A 19696-nucleotide genomic window follows, 5' to 3' on the forward strand; every position below is an offset into this window, starting at 1 on the left:
TTTAAAGCACTGTAAATTCCTAATTTCACTGCTCATACATCGAATAATTCACTGATTTATAGTCATAGTTTAATTTAAGTAACATTAGGTGGAGTCCATTTCTAAACTTTCTGATGTCTCTATCTAAAAAAATGAAATACAAAGTTACGCATAATTTCTCTTCAATCTCTACTGAAACCCAACTGATAATTATAGGGACCACCAACATGGCCTGTCACAAAGTGTTAGTGTGTTGTTAATAGTTAATTATTTTTGTAACAATTAATTGCAAAAATAGAAGGTATAGGTATTTTGAGATATACCTTCAACTTCAATTTAATGAAGGAGTGGTTATTGAAAGATGTTTCAGTGATCATTAGTTCACACAAAGAGTGAAAAGTGTGACAACCAAGCCCGATCTAGCATACTTCACTGCACTAGATACTGCTGTTTGCTTCAGTGTTATATATCAGAGATGTCAAACTCGTTTTAGATTGTGGGCCACATACAGCCCACTTAAGATCAAAAAAGTGCATAAAAAGTTTGGGTGACCGATGAATGTCAAAACTTTAACTAAAAACTTTTACATGTTCATTGCACAGATTGTTCTGTAGTTGTAAAATATAATAAGTACTTGCTTAATTTTCTTAATATTTGAAAAATATCAACTTTCCTGATTGTTTATCTGCTAATTAATCACTTTGATGTGGTATGAAAGGCAATGAGGTTTGGCAGTCTCAATAAGTCGGAAAAGTTGCTAAATGCATTAAAATGTCATAAGTATATAATGTATGCACCAATTCTCAGAAAGTCACAACAGTGCACTAGCCAAGAATCCTCTGTCTATGGTGCAACTAATTAATTGTTTGTTTTAAAACAGATCACAACCCCCACAAACGCAGGGCATCAAAAAATTGAGTAAAACTCTTGTTGTTCCACTCCACGGAAATCTTTAGTAAAAGGCGAAAGATTTATACGATCTGAAGAGAAACAAGAGTGCTGACGAGGTCATGGCTAAGAGAATGACCCCATTTCTCCCACTGGTATGATCACTTACGGTTTACGCAAAAAAAAAAAAAAGAATAAAAAGTTGACTTTATCATTGATACGCAAAGATAAACTTTTACTACAAATATCACCAGCACAAGCACCACATAGGTGTTGTGGAAGACAAGATGCATGTGAACTACTTACACTAACTGCTTTGCGCGCATGGCATTGTGGGAATACGGAGACCCCGCCTCCTGCGTTTTGTTAGACGCCTCAACGGTGAAAATTTATCTGGGTTTTCCTTTAAAACATGACGTGACTCTTGAATAAAAGAATCAGCAGTCTCTGAATGGTGTAACGCGAATTTCCATGTTTATCTTAGTCCATCATAAAACTGCTGCCGAGTTTCAATAAAGTCCATATTGGAGGACTGGTACATAAATAAGGTCGGCATAAAAAGGCAATCGAAAGAATACCTGACTGACACTTAGATTACATTGCGTGTAAAACAACAAGTTTCAAATACTACATTTACTTCTTTTAACATTGAAAAACAAGCCCCACAAACGCAGGGCATCAAAAAATTGAGTAAAACTCTTATTGTTCCTCTCCACGGAAATCTTTAGTAAAAGGCGAAAGATTTATACGATCTGAAGAGAAACAAGAGTGCTGGAGAGGTCATGGCTAAGAGAATGACCCCATTTCTCCCACTGGTATGATCACTTATGGTTTACGCAAAAAAAAAACAACCCAAAAACCCGACATTTTATTTGATGAAAAAAGGTAAACCTTTACTACAAACATCACTAACATATGCACCACAAAGCTGTTGTGCGTGACAGATAAATGTGAACTACGTACTTATTTTAAAGCAACTTTGCGCGCATGGCATTGTGGGAAATATGGACAACCATTTTGTTACTGGGCAAGCAATAAGAGCAATCTCTGAATTGTCCACTAGATGGCGGTATGATATCTCATTTTGACGGCATCCAGATTTTTAAGACATCTATGTTATCATCTACATGATCCTACGCTAACCCGAACCTATAACCTATTTATTTATTTGTTTGTTTGTTTATCTAAAGTTGACCCTTCCAAGTCTTGGCAATCAGTGCACACAGAAACATCCCTGTAACAGACAGCATCAGAAATGTTTTTTTCCAACATTTTTCCCCAAACCTTTTGCTTGTCTCTAAGGAGCAATGATGACTTCGATCTCACGTGGTCAGTGAGAGAAGGAATCTCTCATAGACATTATACTTAAAACAAAACAGCTACTTTAATCCTCAACACTTCAAAAGTAATACACATACATATTTTCTAGCAGCTGTATATATTTTTTAAAAGATAAAAACATAGCCTATGTCACAAACTGTTTTGAAGCCCTGAGTTCAACTCTTTGGCTTCCATCTTGGGTTTTTAAAACTGGACGTGATGATCAACAGAGATATAAAACTGACTGCATGCTCATTTTACATGCATGTGGGACCATCATATATCAAATCATCCTGCGCTGAACAACACTCGAGAACAGTGACTGTCACCATGAGCTCTCCGGCAAAGTTTTTATTCCGATCGATCCTAAATCAAATGTGAAATTTTCTCATCGACTTCAATACAATCAAACTTCTTTTGCAACCTGTGAATTCGCCCCCTGCTGGCCGTTATAAAGAAGGTAGATCAGGGTCATTTTGCATAGTGGTCCACATACAGTCCACTTTGAGCTAAAGTGAGCTAAATTGCATGATCAATGTGTAAAATTACAGTTAGAAAAATTGTTAATTTACTTTAAAGTTTAAAAATAACAGACTATGCTATAATTAAGATGATAAATAGCCAAGCATAGTTATTAATAGTATAGCTGAAAAACTTTCTGATCATTCATTTAATCATTTATCTGTTAATTATTGCTTTGATGTAGAATGGAAGGTAGTGGGGGTGGGCAGTCTTTATCAATAGAAAAAGCTGTACAAATGAATGAAATCGTAGTTAAAGTTTAAAAATGTATGCTCTCCTTCACATTTTCTAAAGTTGGGCCAGATTCTTCACCTGGCCAAGTTTAGCCCCCGGGCCTTATGTTTGACACCCCCAAAGCTGATTTATTGTTTTCTTTTTCAGACTTGGAGTCATAAAACTACTAAGAATCGGCACTTCTGGTTACATTGGTCCAAAGTCACTGGATTTTCAGTTAGATGCCTGTGGTTAACACAAACTTTATCTCCTACAAAATAAAATACATTGGTGCGGTAAATCATTAAATATCCATCCTTCCATTTTCTTTCACTTATCTAGTAAGTAAATATCTCACTTGTAAATTTTGAAGTCATTAAAATGCTGATAGTTAGCAGTTTATTTCCGGTAAATGGATTTTGAGGAAAAAGAAAGAAAGAAAAATGTGGCTTTAATTTGTGGAGAACATGTTGCTGAAAAACACATTTTACCTATGATGAGTTTTATGTCATGCAAAGCCTATTTGCTGCAATAATTCAAAAGCCTGTTGTGTGTGTGTGTGTGTGTGTGTGTGTGTGTGTGTGTGTGTGTGTGTGTGTTTTGTGAGCAATTGTAACTTCTTATCTTTGTCTACAAAACAAAAAGATACATGTAAAGGTCAGCTTAGGGACTATATTTAAAATGCTTCAGAATGCTAATCCCCTTCACATTACCACATTTTTTGCTGCCACAGAAACACTGACCACATGTAAAAACTCACTAACTGTGAATACGACACAAACACCGGCTGTAGAAATGCCCTCAAGGAAAGCAGTGGCTCGATCTTCATGTCTAACATTTTCTCTAATCCTACCTGCTTTAGTGAGATTTTTATGTCAAATCACAAAATTACTTTAAACTAACTATTAAACCTAATTTGATTTAACTCACACTCAAAGCAGCAAGCGAACATATGCTTTCAAAGTTAAACCAGTTTAAAATGCGGGTGCTCTTTCACACTCATCGTTATCCGTCAAGTGGAAGAACTAGTGTGGAGGTGCTCGAACAGATGGAGCGCGGTGGGTTTGTGCATTTATACACAATCTAATTTTGGTTCTTTATTCAGTTTAGGTAGCTGGTTACTGCTCGCAGTGATTCTGTGGCTTAAAGTTTCACTGCGGCACTGAATCTCACCAGTTGTCAGTAATTTTTCACAATCCCCGGAGAGCGCCCTCGTCATTTCTGTCAGCCTCCCTGTGGCTATGCGGGGACAGGGAGGGCTGTCAAACTGTGCCTGCCCGAGAGCGCCTTTTCATGGGTTGATGAGTCATAATAAGAGCTGTCCAGGTGGTGAAAATGAGGCTGAGTGTGTGTGTGTGTGTGTGTACATTTACAGTACAAGAAATTTGTTCTCCTCTTATGGATGCTATACTTTATTATAAATTTTTGATCACGTCAAGTCAGTTGTATGTATGTGTGTGTGTGTCTTGGGGGCTAGAGAGAGAAGGAAAAACAGAGTAAGAGAGAGAGAGAGAACAGGAGTCAGAGGGAGAGGAGAGGCGAGCAGAGCGGAGTGTTCACTCCATTTCTTGGGGATTTTCGAGTCTCTCACTGCGGATTGTCTCCTCTTCTTTAGAAGTGAAAGTCGACTTTAACTCCGTTAATCATTCGGGCAGATTGCCTGTAACAAAGTCCCACTCTCTGGATGGAGAAAGGCTGCTGCAAAATGAGGGCTCTGTGTTTGAACTTTGCCATCACCTGTCTGTGGCTTCTTCCTTCATCAGTGAGTAGACTGCAGACAGCCTTTGCACCAAGTGCATGAAGAGTTACTTCCATTCAGATTTCCTGTAAATGTGTACCATTGATTATTATCGATCAGTACGTTATAATCAAATTTATGTGCTGCTTGATTTCTGCCACTCATTCTGAGATTACAGCACTGTTGCAGAATAAGACGTGGACTGTCAAAATTATCCCAAACATCACTGTAGTTTTAAAAGGTAACAAGTAACTTGCCATGGGATTTTAAGAAGTAGAAAAGAGTTTAAATGACTTGGTAAAGACTTCATGGGATTTGCTGTTTTGAGAATATTGTGAGAAAAAAAAAATCAGAGACCTGTTCATTTTTAGGAATGAGAAACGGTGTCTTGCTCTGATGTGATTCGCTTTGTTACTTTCAAACTTAAGACCGAAGATGTTTTCATTGTGTGAAATTGTACTAGGACTTGATTAAAGTGGAATCTTTTGTTAGATAAAGTTCAGGAAGGATGAATATATATACCGCTTTCACATTTTAAATTTGTTCCAGTCTCATGGTGTCTAATTCTCTTTCAAGCATAGTTTTAATTTAATCTGCTCCCCTTTCTTTAATTCAACTTTCTCATGCTGCACGAGCAGCCAACTGCATCATCTGCATCTCTGGTATTTAAGATGTCAAGTGAAAACCCTCAAAGCAACCTCATTTTGTGCTTTATTTCTTGAACTAAATGAGTGCACGGGCTTTGTCAGTCTGAAGAAGTTTCATCACCCTGGGGCTTAAAAACATTCAAACTTATTTTTCTTTTCTTTTTTCTTCTTGGTTAAGTCGTTAAAAAAAACAACCCAAAAAACTGACACATTAAGGAACTTTTTAGCCAGTGGCAAGAATTCTATCTCTCTGTCCTTAAAAAAAGCAAACACTCCTCCCAGGCTTTTCAGTTGCTTTTCAGTTTTTACTTTTTTTCCCGCTTCTGCAGGTACTTTTACACACGTGTTGTGCTTGTATCCCCTCCACTGCTGTTGCTCAGTTGCAGTCACTGTGCTGGCATCTTGACACTGAGCCGGTGACATTGCTGTCACACTGTGGGCTCCAATTAGGGCAGGTGAGAACAGCACGTAGCTGGAGCTTTGGGTTTGTAACAATAGGCACAGCTGGAGCGCACTTGGTTAGGGGAGGAAGGCAGAGATTGGCACACAGGGATGAGGTGGTTGGGGGGGGGGGATGAGAATCCTGCTTGTTTGAGTAAAATAATGATATCCTGGGAGCTGTTTATTCAGAAATCTAGGTGAGATTAGCCCTAAACCTCCATCTGCCTCTGACACATTATGGCAAAAACAGAAATCAAGTCCTAAACAGTGAATGTGAACAACTCATGTCCCTAGAGGCGTAAAAAAATCTTGTCCCATCACCCACAGAGCATCCACCATTACACCTAAGCTAAAGTAAGTGTTTATATAAAAAGAGAAGTGTCCAATTAGTTTTTATCCTAAACTCATTGTGCAAAATTGGTGTTATATACTTTTTGTATATACAGTTTGCATACTGAGACGTAGCTCCACATGTCAGCCATGCAGAGCAAATGTGTTACATAAACATCACTTGATTTATTGGGATTTATGTATTTTAATAGACACAACAGCAGGTGGTTGCCTGGCTTATGATAAGCTGCTTCATCAGTTTGAAGACGTATTTAGTTTTCATGGTCACACTTTTATATTTTTGGAGTGCTATTTCTTTTTTAAACCCAAGAGGGACATTCAAGTGGAGTTAATTACCGTATTTCTCTGTGTTAATGATGTCTTCAGTTCTGCGTGAGCTGTGCATGAAATGTGGCGCTATCACAGAAGCCAAAATATTTAACATTAAAGCAATTAGTGGCAACAGATTGGTTTTTAGTTCCTGTAAAATATATTTGGAGTGTTTCTCCGGTACAGTGGAGTCAACACTGTAAGAGGCAGCTTAATGTATCATTTTGATGTGGTGTATTTTTTTCATATAATCTGCAGGCTGTTCACCCATACTGTTTCATCTTATTTGACTTCAGGGGAAAGGCCAGGGAGCGTAGATACCTTTATACAATCTATTTCCCGAAAAAGGGACAAAATAGGACAGTAGAAGGAATGAGGACAATGTGGGTGGAAGTGATGAATACAACGAACAAAACATGAAGTCGTAAGCTCTTGCCTAACAAGATGCATTCAGGTGAAAGCTTAATCCCTTATTCATTTCAAGAAGCTGTCCAAATCAATCCAAGATTAGAAGCTGGGATATTTAAGGTAATGAAGAGGAGGAGGAGGAAAAAGGTTAAAGATTTTTTAGTCTTTTTGAGACCACTGAGACATATTTGGCACAGAAGGAGCTCAATATGGAAATGTGCCTGAAACAGATGCATATTTTTCATATTTTCATACATTTATTATTTTATTGATTCTTCAGCAGCCACGTTTCTCTCTATCTCAAGCATATTGATTAATCAGCCTATAGACGGTCCATTACCAAGGTCGTGCAGAAACGAGGATTGAAAGTTTTAAAGGGGGAGTGAGAGAGGACGAACGGACGGGCAAATTAAAACGTGTTAATGGCAACAAGAACGGGACTGTGTTTGTTTGTGGTGTGGGTGTGTGTGTGCATGTTCCTCATTACTGTAGTCCTTGCCTGAAGGAGATAACCTATTGATCACAGTCAATTTCAAGACGTTCTCAGTGCGAGGGCCCATAACACTCAAGAATAATTATTTAAATCGATTATGTGCTGCCTTATAGTGCAGCTACAGTCAAGCTGTCCTTCCTTTGTGGTCATCCAGGTGGTCAAGGGCAGTTTTGCTCTTCGTCTTTCTTGTCACTTTCTGCAGTCCAACAACAAAATCCTGTGACTTTTTTACTGTAGTTTTTTTTTTACTGTATTTAATGGTGACAATGTTGACAACCCCAGAGTTGGTTTGGGTTACAGTCGATATTATAAAGTTCTTATAGTTGCCTATGAGCATTGGTGGATATGAGTTTTCATTTGGTGCTGCTGAGTTGTTTTATTAGTATAACAAAACACAGATTTTAGCATTCAGCCACAGTAGTTTGCGGCTAATCAAAGAGGTTTGATTTTAGGATTTGGGTCTCTCTTTCTTTTTCTGCCTCTCTTTGATATATCAGTATCTACGCCAGTATCAAAAAGCTGGATGAAATTTTACTTACTGAATTCAAAATAAATAAAAAGATAAATAAAAAACAAGGCAACGTGTCTTTTCACTACTTGGCAAATCGGCCAATTACAACACAAATTTGGGGGATTTTTTTTCCTAACAGGGACTGTTTCTTCAGTTAAAACAATCTACAAAATGTTATATTCTGTAGTGTTTATGGAAAAATGGTGTGCAAAAGCACAACACCGTGGCCAAATTCCATTTGTCTCCATTGTTTTGAAACTGCACCGGAGATCACCCCTGTGGATACACAGTTGTGGTGAGATGTTTAGACTCATCATGGGCATAAATGTCACGGTAATGTGGGGCTTGTAATGATGTCTTTGAACTATTCTTTTTCCAGGGTGGAATGATCGTACAGCAAACATCTGTAATGATGAAAAATAAATAACTATGTACACAAGTTTTAATTTATTTTGGACAACAAGCTTCTAGCATAATTCTGGCTGGATATTTGACCAATCTTCATTTAAACAAGGTCGTTTAATGGCATGGAGCTTTTAAGCAGGGTCTACACATTTTAAACGGGACTGAGGTTGTGGCTTTGGCACGGCCATTCCAGAAACTTAATGGGCCATTCCTAAACAACTACAAACTTGAGGATAATCGGTTTAAACAACTAAATGTAAGAAAAGTTATTAGGATGTGTTACCACTTTGTCAGAGTGTGAAAGAACACCCAAGCTGTCCCCTCAGATGAGATGAAATTGGTTAGGGTGTTCAGGAATAACCAGGTAACCACCATGGAAATTTTACATTTCCACTTTTAGGCTTGACTAAGATTGCAGATACTCACACAGACAAGTCAAATGGCTTCTGGAGAAAATTTTAATGGTCGATAATTCAAAGATTGACCTGTGTGGTTACAATGACAAGAGGTTGTTGGAGGAGTAAGGGCGAGGTTCTAAGACCACTGTACCTGTTGTCAAGCATGGTGGTGGTCACATAATGCCCTGGGTCTGTTCTGCTCCCATTGGTACTGGTATATTGCACACGGTAGATGGAATAATGAAGAAGGGGTCTCTCCGAATACTTCAACTTCACCTCAAATCAACTGCTTGGACACAACTGCATGTCCGAGTTGGACAATGATTTCAAACATCTCAAAAACATGATAAAGCAGGCTAACAATAAGCTTCTGGAATGGCATTCCCAAAGTACAAATCTCAATCCTATTGGAAATTTGTGGACTATGCTTCAAAGAAGCCAAGTAGAGTGTTCAAATATCCTGCAAGAATGATGCCAGATACATGTTGGTGGCTACCAATGGTGTTTGGTCTAGGTGAAACTTACTAAGACATTTAACCAAATGTTAGTGGGGTTTATGCATGCTTTTGAGCTTAGATAAAATCCAAAACATTTCAGACTTGTGAAGCTAATTATTGTTTTATTTTTTTTTAATCATTAAATATTTATGTTGTACAATCCCTGGAAAAAGAACAGTTCACTAAAACCCCAAAGCCCCATGACATTTATGCCCATAGTGACTGTTAACTTCTGAGCACAGCTGTATGTAAGCTGACAAATAAGCTATATCTTGCAACAATGGATGAAGAACATTTTCAAAATTCACTATTTTATACTTTTTTTCCACAGGTCCAAGAGATATCCAAGAAACTGGAATTCCAAAGCCAAGAGTGGGGTGAGGAGGAAGGAGGAAGAGAAGGTGCTGGTGGAGCAGCACTGAAAGTTAAACATATCTCCAAAGATTTACAGATCATCTCCACCAAACATAAAACACCTGCTTATGGCTCGCTTGGCCCATACGGTTGGCCTCAGAACTTCTCACAAGCCCTGGATCAGTATCTGTATCGTCCTCCTCCCAAATCCAAACCTCCAGCTAAAACTTCCCCAAAGGCCAAAAAGATCCTGGGCTGGGGGGATTTTTACTTTAATGTGAAAACAGTGAAATTTAGCCTCTTGGTGACAGGGAAGATTGTGGATCACATCAATGGAACATTCAGCGTCTACTTCCGCCACAATTCATCCCGTCTGGGGAACATATCCGTCAGCATCGTTCCACCCTCCAAAGCTGTGGGATGGGAGGTTCTTGATCCTGCATCTCAGAGTGTTCACACTAAAAACTCAGTACTGCTCCCAGATCTGATGTCCCAGTTTCCAAGCCCTCCTCAGTCCACCAGCTCCACTCCTCCCGAACAGCAGAAGCAGCAGCAGGACATGATGATGGTGACTGAACTCAACTGCCGGATCGAGTACCAGAGAACCAACCGGTCCAAGAAGACCAAGCCCTGCATGTACGACCCAGGCCAGACATGCTACTCAGAAAACACCCAGTCCCAGGCAGCCTGGATCTGTGCCAAACCATTTAAGGTTATATGCATCTTCATCGCCTTCACTGGCACGGATTACAGACTGGTGCAGAAAGTTTGCCCTGAGCAGAACCAGCAGCACTTTGGGTGACAAATTCTGAGATATGATACACTGACTTCTCACTCGTCCTTCAAACATCCTTCAGAATCATATGTTCAGTTTTCCAAACACCTTCAACATAAAGATACATCGTCAGCCTGTCAGTGAATGCAGATTGAGTCAAAACTTGTGTTGTCTTTTTTAAGGATTTAAGTTTTGTGTAAGCTTTGTGTTGTCTGAAAGCACACTCATTAAAACATTAACGCTGATTTTGAATTTGTGTTTAAAACTTTTGCCTCACGATTATGCATTAATTGAGGTTTTCATCCAAAATTTGACTTGTATTCTTATTTTTTTTTACTTAAAAATAAAGATAATATTGTATATGTATCTATGTTTAAGGACAGAATCACATGTAGGTTTTCTTTTAAAGCACAGACTGACTTCAGCTAATGTTTTTACTATGAAATTGTTTCTATGCCTGTTCGTTTTATGGAAGTTTCCTATTCAAAGAACTCACAGAGCGAGATGAAAGGGATTATTTACTGCAGTCATTATTATCAGTGACACAAAGTACACGTCCGGTATCTGGCTACATCCAGTACTGATTTTACTTTCACCCTTTGCACCTGGGAAGTTTTCTGTTTTTCCCTCAGCTGTTGCAGACATGCTCTCTCTGACGTTAAGGCAAAGATTACAGGTGAGTACGTTTTGTTTTTTTAAATTACGTGCACTTATATCTGCTTCAGGAGACCCTTTTTCTGCATGTAAGAGTAGTTGTAAATAAGTCACTTATAACTGTAAGTAGGCCAGCTTGTCACTAAACGTCAACCCTGATAAAAATGTCTGGTTTGAAGATTTTTTCTTTGTATTTTTCAGTCCAAAAGAGAAACACACACTGCTGTCCCAGTTTATTTATTTCTTTATTTTGCTGAAAGAAAGTTGACTGCACAGTCGGCACTTTATGCAAGACTTACTATACTCAACACAGCGAATACAAAAGATGAAAGGAGACTTACTTTAACATATATTTATGCTTCAACAGTAATCTGTCTATTAGGCCAAAGTAACACATAGTTGCATAACTATCATGCAGGCACAAGCTGGTTTCAACAAACAAGCCCCTCCATGTCTGACCAGCCCACACGCAGTACATTTTTCAAGTCCAAGGTTTTCCATAACTGCTTCATTGAATAACACATTTGGGGGTTTTTTGTGTGTGTTTTTTTTTACTGCCTTTCATTTAATGGGTTGTTTAGAACATCAAAAGCCACATTATTCTAACTCCCTTGTTTACAAACCCCAAGTGCAAAGTATTATCATTTTGAGGGATGAAAGTATTTGTGCACAGGCTTACTCTTCATCAGGGTTTCAAAAGACACCAAAGGATGAAAAAGAACCCCCCACCAGAAACTTTTTTTTTACACTCTGCAGAGCATTTAAAGCACAATGGAGAGTTGCATCGCACCCCGTGACTTGGTATTTGTGCCTTCAAGAGGTTTTTATTAACTTCTCTGAGCAGTTTAGAACAGCAGGTCGCAAGAAATGTAACACAGTCGCCCCAGGCTACTTACTAGTGAACAGCTTTAAAATCATTATTCAAAAAGTGTACATTTATTCAGTGACTGAAATCATTCCTGTGTGTTCATCCACTACCCCCCACGCTGCAGCCCCTTTTTCTCAGTGCTTCAGCATGTTTGGGCCAACAGAGGCAGATGACTGCAAAATCTTGCAGAAGACACCTCAGCAGCAGCAGCAGCAGCGATGGGTGGACAGGACAGGAGAGCCTGGCTCAGGATGACCCAGAGATGTGGAGACTCCTGCAGCAGGAGAAGGACAGGCAGTGTCGGGGACTGGAGCTCATCGCATCAGAGGTCAGACCCCATTTAGATGAAAGAGAAGAAAATGTGATCAAAGTACCATAAGGGGATTAAATAAAAGAGGAAAAACATGAAAGCTAAATCTTCAGTAAATCTTGATTGGAAAAACAACACGTTATATGTATGATTCCCCTCAGCAGCCTGCTGCTGAGGGGAATCAAAAGTGGCTGTTTAAATGTTTGCTCTGTGTATTGCGTCACACATAATCTCTGTGCAAAATTAGTTCTGGAAAAAGAGGTGTGACAGGTAAACTGTGCTGTTCATTGTTAGATTAAAATAAAATAAAAGCAACTAGAATTGCCGGAATTAAACTGTGATTTCACAGAGTACCTGCTGTAATCTAGAATGACAGTTTCAAGTGCAAGTCTTATGGAAATGTGCTGTTCACTGTAAAATACAAGCTTTACAGTGAAATACTGTCAGCTGTTTGACTATCATAAAATTATTATGTAACTTGTTGCTATTCTACTCCTAGAAACACATTTATAAAAATCCTGGTGCGTTAAAAATCTCAAAACACCCAGAAAATCCCTCACTGCTAGAGTTTTGGTCATGGTGGCTCAATAACCACATCACACATGCACAGCCAGCAATCAAAATATAACTAAAACTAGAACTAAAATATTAAAAGTCCTGTGTGTATTTATGTTCAACAGAGACAAAAAAATAGTGATGATAATCTAGTTTAGCTCAAAGGCACCGGCATTTACAGAGTTCAAAGAACACTACAGTCATATGCGAATTTCCTGTATTTTTACAGCTTTTTTTATATAGTGAACAATATTTAAGAATTTTAATTTTCCTCCTACTTGATTGTTCAATAGATGATGTCAGTCAAAAATAAATACCGGGGTAATGAGTCTATAGGCTTACATTTAACGTTAAGACCTCATTTTTTGGTCAGCCAGGATAAAAATCGGTTTTGCGACGCAAAATTCATGAAAGAGCTGCACACTCCACAGACTTACAGTAAAATACTCCACTGAGTTTGGGCTGAAAGATGTTTTGTTCTTCACAGAGGAGCACATTTGTCAGCAGTGAAATCTCAAGTCATCAGAGTTGTAGTTTCCAGAATTTTACTGTTTTCTTCAGCATTCACTGAGATTTCCGATGCACCCCACCAACTCCTTTTAAGTCAGTTATTTTGACTAAGTGGAAGCTGTGGGAAAAGACGGGAGCTTTTATTCTTTTATTCTCCACCAATTATGCATCCACAGCACTATCACTCACGATGACATCTGAAAGGTTTAATCTTCTTTTACATGTGCTATCAGTCATTTGCCGCTCTGAGCCAACTCCCAGAGGAGAGACCCTGCTTTTTTTTCATCTTCAGGAACATAGTCAAATGATCCCATTAGGTTCCCCCCACTGATTTCTTTCACTGATCCCCACATTTAAAGCTGAGACAGAGAAGGAGGAGCGATCGTGTATGTGTGTGTTTGTGTGTGTTTGTGTGTGTCAAGATAGTGTTTCAAAATGTCATGGAAAGAGATTTATGTCACTTGGGGGACTAGTTTTAAACCCCACTGGAATGATTGAGGGATCCCTGAACAGTGACAGGTTTAGTAAAATAACAACCCAGAGGGGGCGGCTGAGGAGGACAGAGAAAGAGAAAGCGAAAGACAGTGAGAGAAGATAAGCTGAAATGTGAGTGGGAGAAAAAAAGACTGAGACAGGGAAAAAAATTCATTTACATTCATTTCCTTTTTCCGCAGCTCAATCTCTTTTCTGACATTTGACACCGTGCTGAACTTTGCAAGGATTCAGTACTAGTTAGATTCTTCTATATTCAGCCCTCAGCATCACTATAGTACCTCTAATGCACTCTGATTTCTTTAAATAATCAAATATGGCTCATTTGTAGCTTATACAATAGGCTGTTAAAAGCATCTGCTCCATTTTTTGTTGCAATAAGTATTTGCAAAACAGTCGTCCTTCTGAAGATAAATAAAAGCTATATCTGGTTAAAAAAAAAACAGGTTATATTTGGTGACAGACTTCTGAATATATAAGTATGATAAAAATTTACTGCAGGTTTTGATGCTTTTTTGTTTGTCCCTCCAGAACTTCTGCAGTCGTGCAGCTTTGGAAGCACAGGGCTCCTGTCTGAACAACAAATACTCTGAGGGATACCCAGGACAAAGGTAATAAGGATCGCCTACTTTAAACATATATTGATTTAGTCATTAAAACTATTTTCAGAAGCCAGCACATGAAGCTTATAAAATTTCATTTAAAGGCAAATGGGCTTTAAAACAAAAAGGTTTGCATTTCTTTTCCCAGCATAATTCAGGGCTGTTCACATAGCATATAGCAATATAATCCAGCTCAACACAAACTAATAGTGCACAAAGTATATTAAAGGACAGTGACATGATATAGGGTGATATGACAGCATACGATGCAATACAGTCTGTTGAATATGATATGATTGAATGCAAAAGAAAGCAATACTATGATACTATACGATGTAATAAAATCTGATGTGATACACAACAGTGATCAGTGTTATCCATCATAGTACAGTTTCAGTAAGAAACAATAACATATAGCCAAATAAATGGAACAATACATTACGACACCCCATGATATGACAGAATACAAAGTTTGAAGATGTGATAGGATACATAAGGGTACTGCATGATTCAGTACACATGATTTGTTGCAAAATTATACAGTTATCGTACAATATGATAAATTACAATATGAAGTGTGTGCGTTACAATAATATGAGATGATTCTATGTTTCTTTTTTTGTCTTTGTCAGATACTACGGAGGTGCGGAGATTGTCGACCAGATCGAGCTGCTGTGTCAGAAGCGAGCGCTCTCGGTCTTTGGTCTGGATCCCAATCTGTGGGGCGTTAATGTTCAGCCATACTCTGGATCCCCTGCTAACTTTGCAGCCTACACCTCTGTGCTGCAGCCTCATGACCGCATCATGGGCCTGGATCTGCCTGACGGGGGACAGTGAGTCAATATGTCAAAGTTCATTCATGCTAGACATGCTCAAGCAGAGGATATTTCCATTCCCATAATAACATTTTATACGGAGCTTTTTGTCCACCCTGCACCTGCTCATCTTCTGCACACGTGCGCTCTGTTATAAATATATATTTTGTCCTTCACATTTCAGCCTTACCCACGGCTACATGTCAGACAACAAAAGAGTCTCAGCCACCTCTATTTACTTTGAATCGATGCCTTACAAAGTGGATGTAAGTAGTATTCAAACAGAATTAAGGTTTCAAACCTGTGATCCATTTAAAGACACAAGAAAGTGTAAGCTGTTCTCTCTACCCCCTGTTCCTGAATCCCCCTCAGCCCCAAACAGGTCTCATAGATTATGACCAGCTGGAGAAGACTGCTCGCCTTTTCAGACCCAGACTTATCATAGCAGGAACCAGCGCCTACGCTCGTCTCATCGACTACTCTCGCATGAAGAAGGTGCTTCATTTAATAATGTTTACGAGAAGGTGTCTCAGAAACTTCCAACAGCTGTTAACTCTACCACAAATCAGATTACTGAGTTACTGAAGCGTGATGAGATACTTGGACATTTAAACAAAAGCTGAGAAAGTAACAGGATTTCAGGTTTGTGGGATTCATGTTGAGCTGTGTGTCTTTTAGTTGTGTGCGGAGCTGAGTGCCTACCTGCTGGCAGATATGGCTCATATTAGTGGCCTGGTGGCTGCAGGAGCTGTTCCCTCTCCTTTTGAGCATGCTGACCTTGTGACTTCCACCACCCATAAGTCCTTGCGTGGAGCAAGGTTAGGATCTGAGCCCTAATATGAATTAATTTTAATAAGTGTGTTGATAGTTGCCTATTCAGGTAAGAGCTTTATACATGTGATTCTGCACATGTCCAGCTAAGCACATTTGGTGTCCTTTCTCTGCTCTGCAGGGCTGGCCTGATCTTCTACCGGAAAGGTGTGAGGTCCGTGGATAAGAAAGGCAGGGAAGTCCTTTATGACCTCCAGGACAGGGTGAACTTTGCTGTGTTTCCATCACTTCAGGGAGGACCTCACAACCATGCCATTGCTGGGGTGGCTGTCGCCCTCAAACAGGTCAAGATGTGTATTTTAATCTTTAATGTTCAATAATAGCCCACAAATTCAATTAAAGGGGAAATCCTCAGACAGAACATCAGCGTAGGTCGAGTAGGTCTGGATTTGGAGTATCTGAATACAATCTTATTCTCTCACACGACATGATTTCTGCTTCTGCAGGCTTCCACTCCCATGTTCAAGAGATACATCCATCAAGTGCTGCTGAACACCAAAGCCATGGCCAATGCTTTGTTTAAGAAAGGCTACACTTTGGTGTCAGGTGCTGAGTGAGTCTTTGATGTTGAAATTGTATATTTTTGCATTAAAAACAAATTATTTCATACAAATTAAAATAAACGACAAATGCTTTTGTTTTCTTTCTCTGACTATGAAATTAGGCTCAGCATTTAAACGAGCAGTGCATTTCTACCTCTCCAGTGCCTGATGCAATTGCTTTTGGATCACTTTGCATTTGCTTCAGCCTCATTTGCATTCTGTTTTTATAACTTTGGAAAAGTTCACTTAAGCTTCACTTGACAGTTGAATGGAAAAAAACAGTGAGTAATATTTTACGGTAGCAGTTGCACGTCTCCTCATTGTCTCCAGGAAAGACTTGATGAGAATTTCACCATCAGAAACATTTCCTCAAATACAGATCCTATAGATCTATCCTCCTCTTCCGTTTCTCAGGTGGAACAGACAACCACCTGGTTTTGGTTGATCTTCGACCTCGTGGTATGGATGGTGCTCGAGCTGAGAGGGTCCTAGAGCTGGTGTCAATCACGGCCAACAAGAACACCTGTCCTGGAGATAAGAGCGCCCTCACTCCAGGAGGACTTCGACTTGGTACTCGCTTTAATAGAAGTGCAGCTTGTGCAGAATGTGTTGCAAAATTTAGTAATCTAGGAAAGAGTTACAGGAGTGGAGCTACTTTGGACAGACTCTGTCAGCCACTCTGTCATTCTGCCCGTATGGCAGCAGACCCTTTCTTCTCACTCGGAGTGTCTGACTCTGTGATGTGTCTGTGTTTCCTGCTACATGTCACTGTATCTGTAGTTCTTATCACCGGACCATCATTCAGTATGTCACCATGTACCTCAAACCAACCCTCTCTTTATGAACTATTGACAACAATCAAACCATTTAATCTAACGATTGTTTTATCTGTCACTTTCTTACAGGAGCTCCAGCTCTGACCTCTCGGCAGTTTAAGGAGGCAGATTTTGAAAAGGTTGTGGAGTTGATTGATGAAGGGATTCAGATTGCACTGGACGTGAAGAAGAAGACGGGTGAGGGAGTTTCGTCTAAACCTGTGATTCATCCAGTGGGAGTGGTGGTGTTTGGGGTTTTGTGTACAGCAGATTCACCATGCTGACATGTTGTTTGCTTACATAGATTACTAGTGCTCGAATATGTGTTCAGCATTCATTATTTCTCTTGCAGCTAAGGACTGTGGATCATTTATTAGCTGTGAGTAGGGTTCAGGAAACAAGCAAAAAGAATAAATGCAATTTTTTTGCCTTTCTGTTTCCAAACAGGAAACCTGGCTAGCTTCAAGTCATTTCTGCTGGAGGACCAAGATACAGTGTCACGCATCACAGAGCTCCGCCAGCGGGTGGAGCTATTCGCCAGGCCCTTCCCCATGCCGGGATTTACTGACCATTAGAAAAAACTCAGACAAACAAGCTGTAATGCAGAGTGTTACTCTTTGCTTTGTTTTTTAGACATACATATAATAATATAATAATTTGGTAAAAAACAAACAAACATCAGTTTAAACTGATCAGAGTGCAGCAATACAGCATGGCATTTCCACATTAACTGGAAGCATTAAAATTACCAGCTGAGCTGAAAAATGTAACATAGTAACAGATATTGATATGGACAGAAATGCCAGGTAAATGCATTAAAAATAAATGATAAAAGTCACAACTCATTAAAAAATGACTCTAAGGAGGTTGGAAAGAAAGCAACTCAGCTTCTCAGCTCAGCTCCAAGAGACTTCTTCAGTTCTAACTCTGCATTTCTAAGCAGCATGTAAACATTCATTATGTATAACATTGTGCTAATGCAGACATTTAAAATGTCTTCATAGGAGAATGTGTATGTTTTAAAAGGTAATGTAAACTACTGCAGTGTTCTTATAGAGTGTTATAAATAACTATTACATACACTGCTTTTCATAGCTAATCTGTGCGAAGTTACATTCAAGTGGATACTATTAACTTCTGTTTCATTGTATCAGCGATCAATTTAGTGGAACAATTTATTATATACATTGACTATAAAGGATCTAAAGTGATTTGATTTGTTACTAGCTTGCAGTGATAGGTGGATAGTAGTGATTATATTCATAAAAAAAGGTATTCAATAGGACTAGAGTGTAAATGGTACACAGCAATGGACCTAAATTGTGAGTTAACAGCACTCTGGAATTTGCTTTCGCCTTCTTGTCAGGACTGTTGTTTGCTGCCCAAACACAAGAAGGACCCTTATGTGCTTTCAGGTATTTTTGGCATTTGGTTGCTAAGTCTGCTTAAGAGCTTTTACTGACTTCAGGCTTTGTTCTGCACTCTGGGAAACTTGCAGCAGCTGTGTTGGGAATTGAGCACAGGTTCAGTTTACATCCACAGATCCACTAACATGAATAGAAAACAGTAAAGTAGCACAGGCGTTTCAAAACAAGGCTTCAGATTTGTGTGTATGTGTGTGTGTCTAATGTAATAGTAGCTTTTGTAGTTTTACTTTGACTTCTATAGAAATCATTTTTGAGGAATGTATAACATGAATATGCATCTTTTAAACTGCAATAAAACTGATGCTGAATATTTACATGTTAAATTTTCTAAGGTTTTTTTTTTTGCATGTATTTTTTTTACCTGCTGCTGAGTTGCATGTCACCGAGCGGTTGATGATTTATGTGTGTTATCCCAAGAGGGAGGAGCATCTTCAGATTCTGTAAACACTGATCCATGTTAAGCTGCTGGAATTTCCTCTGCTCATGTCCTCTCACTGTTTACTTCTGGGAATAGTCAAGAAAAAGAAAATAAAAAGTAGTCCCCAAACAGAGTCAGCGGATCACAGCTTCAGGTTCACAAAAGGAAAAAACAACTTTGGATCATTTGATTTGTTTCCGTAGTACTTTAGTCCGAATTGTTTGGTTTGACTTCCTCTCTCAGTTGGACGTTGATCTTTTTTTCTATTGAATAAGGTATTTCATGATATGATTGGGTCCAAAATTTGTTGGAGGAACAAAAATTCTTTTTGTAGTTTTGTCTCCGTAAACCACAACTGAGCAAATTAAGGTTTGACTGTGCAGTTCAGACTTTCAGATAAATAACAGAAGTATCACATTAACATGCTACTATTTTCTGAAGCTCAAAAGTACTAGGACAAACTAACATAATTTTAAATACAAGAATTGTTTTATATATTGGGATGAAAATCTTTTGCAGTCAGTGACTGCATGAAGTCTTGAAGCTGACATCACAGAAAACTGTGTTTCCTCCCTTGAGATGCTCTCCTACGTGTTTACTGCAGCTGC

At 39.0% G+C, this 19696-nt stretch overlaps 2 protein-coding genes and 2 non-coding genes across 4 annotated transcripts; 2 read left to right on the forward strand and 2 right to left on the reverse strand.

Moving 5' to 3' along the window:
* Positions 1-866: 866 nt before the first annotated feature.
* On the reverse strand, positions 867-979 carry LOC120744088. Its single transcript, XR_005698295.1, has one exon. It is a non-coding gene; the product is annotated as a U5 spliceosomal RNA (small nuclear RNA).
* Positions 980-1525: 546 nt separating this feature from the next.
* On the reverse strand, positions 1526-1639 carry LOC120744093. Its single transcript, XR_005698300.1, has one exon. It is a non-coding gene; the product is annotated as a U5 spliceosomal RNA (small nuclear RNA).
* Positions 1640-3964: 2325 nt separating this feature from the next.
* On the forward strand, positions 3965-10537 carry LOC120743904 (neurexophilin-2-like). The gene is made up of 2 exons (XM_040047916.1): positions 3965-4684; positions 9452-10537. Exons 1-2 carry the CDS (start codon positions 4607-4609, stop codon positions 10274-10276), a joined length of 903 nt encoding a protein of 300 aa, XP_039903850.1. The 5' UTR covers positions 3965-4606; the 3' UTR covers positions 10277-10537.
* A 233-nt stretch (positions 10538-10770) lies between these two features.
* Positions 10771-19012, forward strand: LOC120743903 (serine hydroxymethyltransferase, mitochondrial-like). The gene is made up of 12 exons (XM_040047915.1): positions 10771-10925; positions 11896-12099; positions 14170-14249; positions 14873-15073; positions 15240-15321; positions 15428-15550; positions 15734-15873; positions 16008-16170; positions 16333-16432; positions 16843-16998; positions 17334-17441; positions 17691-19012. Exons 1-12 carry the CDS (start codon positions 10893-10895, stop codon positions 17816-17818), a joined length of 1518 nt encoding a protein of 505 aa, XP_039903849.1. The 5' UTR covers positions 10771-10892; the 3' UTR covers positions 17819-19012.
* Positions 19013-19696: the final 684 nt, after the last annotated feature.

Source organism: Simochromis diagramma, unplaced genomic scaffold, assembly GCF_900408965.1.
Source record: "Simochromis diagramma unplaced genomic scaffold, fSimDia1.1 OVJJ01000387.1, whole genome shotgun sequence".
Taxonomy (NCBI): Eukaryota; Metazoa; Chordata; class Actinopteri; order Cichliformes; family Cichlidae; genus Simochromis; species Simochromis diagramma.